Raw genomic sequence first — 4,904 nt, forward strand, 5'->3', positions numbered from 1 at the left:
TACATTGTAACTTGTGGGTTCTTATTCTACTCCGCCATCTTGTGATGCTAATTTTTTTTTTTGACTATTGCTGATGATTTTTCTCGTGGTGGCCTTACAATTGTTTTAAGTGAATGTTAGTGAGTTTTATTGCATGAAAGAATACTTTGATGATCATGGTATTATATTCCATACTTCTTGTGTGTATACGCCTCATCAGAATGGGTGTGTTGAAAGAAAACATCACATATATTAAATATAGCTCGAGCCTTAATGTTTCAGGGAGACTTACCTATTTCCTTTTGGGGTGAATGTATTCTTAGTGCAACTTATCTAATTAATCATACTCCCTCTCGCCTCTTAAACTTTCAAACTCCATATGAGATGTTGTTAGGTGAAGAACCTGATTACAATGAATTGAGTATTTGGGTGTTTATGCTTGCTCACAATCATAAGTGCATGAAAGATAAATTTGCTCCCTATGGTAGGAAATGTGTGTTTGTTGGGTACTCCAACACTAAAAAAGGGTAGAAAGTGTATGATCTCTTGACAAGGGAATTTTTTTTTTCTCACGAGATGTCCAATTTGTTTAAAATGAGTTTTCTTTTTTGACATCCACCTCGTCCAAATACATTTTTTGATCCTCATCCACTTTCTTTTCCTATAGAAGAATTAGGTTGAGGCCATCGTGAGTCCTCTACTACAGAAGAATTGGGTCGAGCCCATCGTGAGAAACGACCATCTGTTTTAATTCGCGACTATGTTGCCATGGTTCCATCTTTGAGTCACACCACCGCTCCTCCCTCCTTTTCCGGTTCTCTAAGTACGTCTCACTCTATAGAACATTATATTGATTACACAAGATCTTCAAATAAGCATCATCTGTTGTAAGATAACATCACTGTAGGTTTCGAGCCTCGCTCATTTAAAGAGGCTATGTCTGATGAAGGGTGGAGACAGGCGATGTCAAATGAGATTCAAGCATTAGAGGACAATGGTAGTTGGGAGATGACTACTCACCCTAAAAGGAAAAAGACACTTGGGTGTAAATGGGTATATAAGATCAAATTTCATGTCGATGGTTCAGTAGAATGACTCAAAGCACGTCTCGTTATACATGGAAATCATCAGATTGAAGGACTTGACTATCATTAGACATTTGGGCCTGTGGCAAAAATGACGATCATTCGCATGCTATTGTTCTTTGCAGCAGCTAAAAATATAAGCTTCACCAAATGGATTTTCATATGCCTTTCTGCATGGAGATCTAGATGAGAACTATATATGATGCTTCCACCTGGTTTCTCAGTCAGTCAATTAGAGGATGTTTTTCATTTGCGTAGGTCCCTATATGGCTAATATCAAGCCCCGTGTTGTTGGTTTGCCAAACCTGCCGCTTCATTGCTGCAACATGGGTTTGTTGAATCCTACTCGGATTAATCTCTTTTAACCTATACCAAAGGAGCTGACTTTCTAGCAGTATTGATTTATGTGGATGATCTAATCGTTTGTAGTAACCAGCCTCCTACTATTACGACTTTCAAAAGTTACTTGGACTCGTGTTTTCATATAAAGGATTTGGGTGTTCTTTAGTACTTTCTTAGGGTTGAGGTTGCCAGAGGTACTAATGGTTTTTTCTTGTGTCAACGACATACACACTTGATATACTCACCAAAACTGGTCTCCTAGGCTCTCGTCTTGCTTCTATGGCTATCGAACAAAACCATGCTCTTGCTCGTGCTTCTGGTTCTTTTCTAAATGATCTGTAAAAATTCGGACGCCTTAGGGGATGTCTTATTTACCTATCCTTTACCCGACCCGATCTTGCCTATTTTGTAAACATTCTCTCCCAATTCATGCATTATCCTCAAACAAATCTCTAGGATGCTGCTCTTCGCATTGTTCGTTATCTCAAAGGCACTCCAGGATGAGGCATTCTTTTGTCCTCTCACTCTGATCGTTCGATGACCCGTTGGTGTAATTCTAATTGAGCTAGCTGCCCCACGACACACCGCTCTCTCACAGGTTGGGTAGTCTTTTTTGGTTCTTCTCCTATCTCTTAGAAAACCAAGAAACAACACAATGTTTCTCGTTCTCCCGCTGATCAAGCTGAGTACTTATCTATGGCTGCTCTCACTGCTGAATTGAAATGGCTATGCACGCTTCTGTTTTATCTTGGTGTCATTTCCACCAGTCCTATGTCCTTTTACTGCAACAACCAATCTGCTCTATATATTGCGCATAATCCTGTGTTTCATGAGCGCATTAAGCACATCGAGGTAGACTGTCACTTTGTTAGAGACTATTCGCAATGGACCCATTGCACCTTCCCATGTCTCTACCTATGATCAATGTGCGGACATCTTTACTAAAGCCTTACTGACCCAACATTTTTTATATCTTTTTCGCAAGCTGGACATTTGTGATCTACATGCTCCAACTTGAGGGATGGTATTAAGCCTAGTATAGCCTAGTGTATATATTTTATATATTGAATTGTTTATTAAATGGGGCCCAGCTCATATTACTTAGGGTTGTCCTACTACTATAAATATCCAATAACAGAGAAAAGGCAGAAACTTCATTCTGCAGCATTGAGAGTACCGTTTTTCACCGAGCTAATGTGTGTTGAGTTTTAGTACTTTCGACTATCGAGTTAAGATTCCACAATCCACATACCCTAAATGAATCATCCAAGTCCAGAAGCAATGTCGATTAAGCATCATTTAGTGCGAAGTACACAATATAAGAGGACAAAAATTTTGTTTATATTTTTGGCCAAGCATAATACACCAATTTTAACAAATTTGGATAATCTTTGGTGGAACTTGGTTAAAAGAAAAGATATGAAGACATTGAATAATTCACTCCTAATCTTCATCAAACCACTAAATCACGCCCATATAGGAATAGCCCGATCTGGGAAGGGTAAATAGAAGACAGATCAAATCCGTCATCACAAGAAAGTCGCCATCTATAATTAAATGCACAGAAAAAAGCTTTCATACAAACCAATCCTGTCTAATGCTCTTTTATGAGAGTTTTAATGTCAGAAAGTCTTTTCTCAGTATTTTTGCAAGTCTTCCACCACTGGCCACAATATTAAAGCATCCTTGAGGTTTGCTCTTTGTCAATTCCTGCCATTTTCCAATTAGAAAAATTCTTTAGCAAGTATTTTATGCATATTCTATAAATGAATAAATTAAAAAGCAATTGCCCATTTTTTATTAGTATTTTAAAAAGTATACTCTCTCCGTTTTTTCCAATAGCTACATTTTCTCCAAAAAGATCTAACACAAAAAGGAGAAGTATAGCAATTACTTTATTTCATTGTTTTTTGTTAAATGATGTTAATGGGGGTCAATTTACAAGCAAGTTTTCCTTACATTAGACAGCAAATGTAATACTTTCAACTTGCATAATTGTATAAAGTAAAGTGTACCTTTTCCTGATTGCGTTTCTTAATGTTAACTGCCTTTATGCGATAACTTCGTTTTCGACTCTGCATTATCAGCTGTGCCAGGCTCAATGGCTTCCTAATAGTGCCAATTCGTCTGCCATCACCAATGTTATGTGCTTGTTTTCTTTCATGGACTTTTGTTTTCTTTACTTGTTCATGTATTCCGGAATAGTATGGATACAATGGAAACAGGTGTTCCAAGAAAGCAGTACCCTTCAAGCTTGGATTTCCTGTTGCATAATTTATCAAATTCCGGTCACTTTCTGACGACAATGGAACCTCCAATGGATTATACACACCACTCTGCAATGGATCATACACAAGAGCAGGGGCCAAACAAAAGGACTCCTCCGACTGGTCACTCGTAGTATCATCAAATTCCAGTTCCGACATCCAATCCTGATCATCGCTTTCGTCCTCATACTTGTGAAAGTATGCAGGAGGTAAAGGTAATATCTTATTTTCTTGAGTTCTAAGTTTCTTGGATCCACGAGCAAAACACCCAAGTGGAGTCCCGGGTTTCTCCTCCCATATGAAAGGAACAGAAGCAACATACTTAACAGGGAGGGAAACAGAATTTATAGGCTCATGATTCCGCTTTGGCTTCCAATTCTGCTTGGGTTCACCCGGTGTTTCTTCCCACTCAAATGGTATTGTAATCTGCTGCTTCATTTTCTTCCCACTGTCGATTTTCTTGTTGTTAATCCACCCGATGTATGTAAATAACGTATGGATTTAGTATCTTTGATAATGTTGGGTGTGCTGACTTGCTGATTTTACCTTTATAACAAGGTATAATCTGATCTTAATAATAATATTCCAACTTTTTTGTTTTGTTTTGATAGAATACTAATATTGGATTTGGTATACTCATTACTGAAGTTATATTTCTTTATTTATTTAAGTACAAATTTGAATGAATCTTCTAACCCGTCAAAGATTGTTTGTAATGAAAGTCAACTTTTTGAAGACATAAAATCAACAATGAAAATATTGTTTTCTTTTTATTTACGTAGTTTGATAAAGATGATAAAGTCTATGGTAAGAGAAAAACTTCAGTTGACTTTTGAATTTTGAAAACTCATTTAAAATAAGATTCAGCTAAAGAAGTTTGACTACTAACTCATGTTTGATAAATTGGGTAAACTCTTCTTAAAAGGATGAGACTTTTAGATAATAAATCCACTATTGACCCCGAACATATTCCTGCACCTAAGTTTGTGCATTTACAAATTTAGTTGAATTTTATTAATTTTTTTTCGAGTGTACGTGAAATATGACAAAAATTTTGAAAATGAAAATGCATTTGGAAAGCTAGATTATACATATATGAAATAAAACATAAGAATGCTTATGTGATTATTTTTTTAAATGGATATTGTAGCAAGGGACTAATTTATATGAAGGTATCATATGACCTAGACAAAATCTTTTAAAAAAATAAAACTTTAAATTATTAGCGAAA

The 4,904-nt window shown here is 36.4% G+C and overlaps 1 protein-coding gene across 1 annotated transcript; it reads right to left on the bottom strand.

Moving 5' to 3' along the window:
- Nucleotides 1-1,478: 1,478 nt before the first annotated feature.
- LOC130825392 (uncharacterized) lies at nucleotides 1,479-4,327 on the bottom strand. Its single transcript, XM_057690594.1, has 2 exons — nucleotides 3,422-4,327; nucleotides 1,479-3,116 (listed from the first exon to the last, which is right to left on the bottom strand). Exons 1-2 carry the CDS (start codon nucleotides 4,109-4,111, stop codon nucleotides 3,012-3,014), a joined length of 795 nt encoding a protein of 264 aa, XP_057546577.1. The 5' UTR covers nucleotides 4,112-4,327; the 3' UTR covers nucleotides 1,479-3,011.
- Between the last annotated feature and the right edge of the window lie 577 nt (nucleotides 4,328-4,904).

This window comes from Amaranthus tricolor, chromosome 10, assembly GCF_026212465.1.
Source record: "Amaranthus tricolor cultivar Red isolate AtriRed21 chromosome 10, ASM2621246v1, whole genome shotgun sequence".
Lineage (NCBI taxonomy): Eukaryota > Viridiplantae > Streptophyta > Magnoliopsida > Caryophyllales > Amaranthaceae > Amaranthus > Amaranthus tricolor.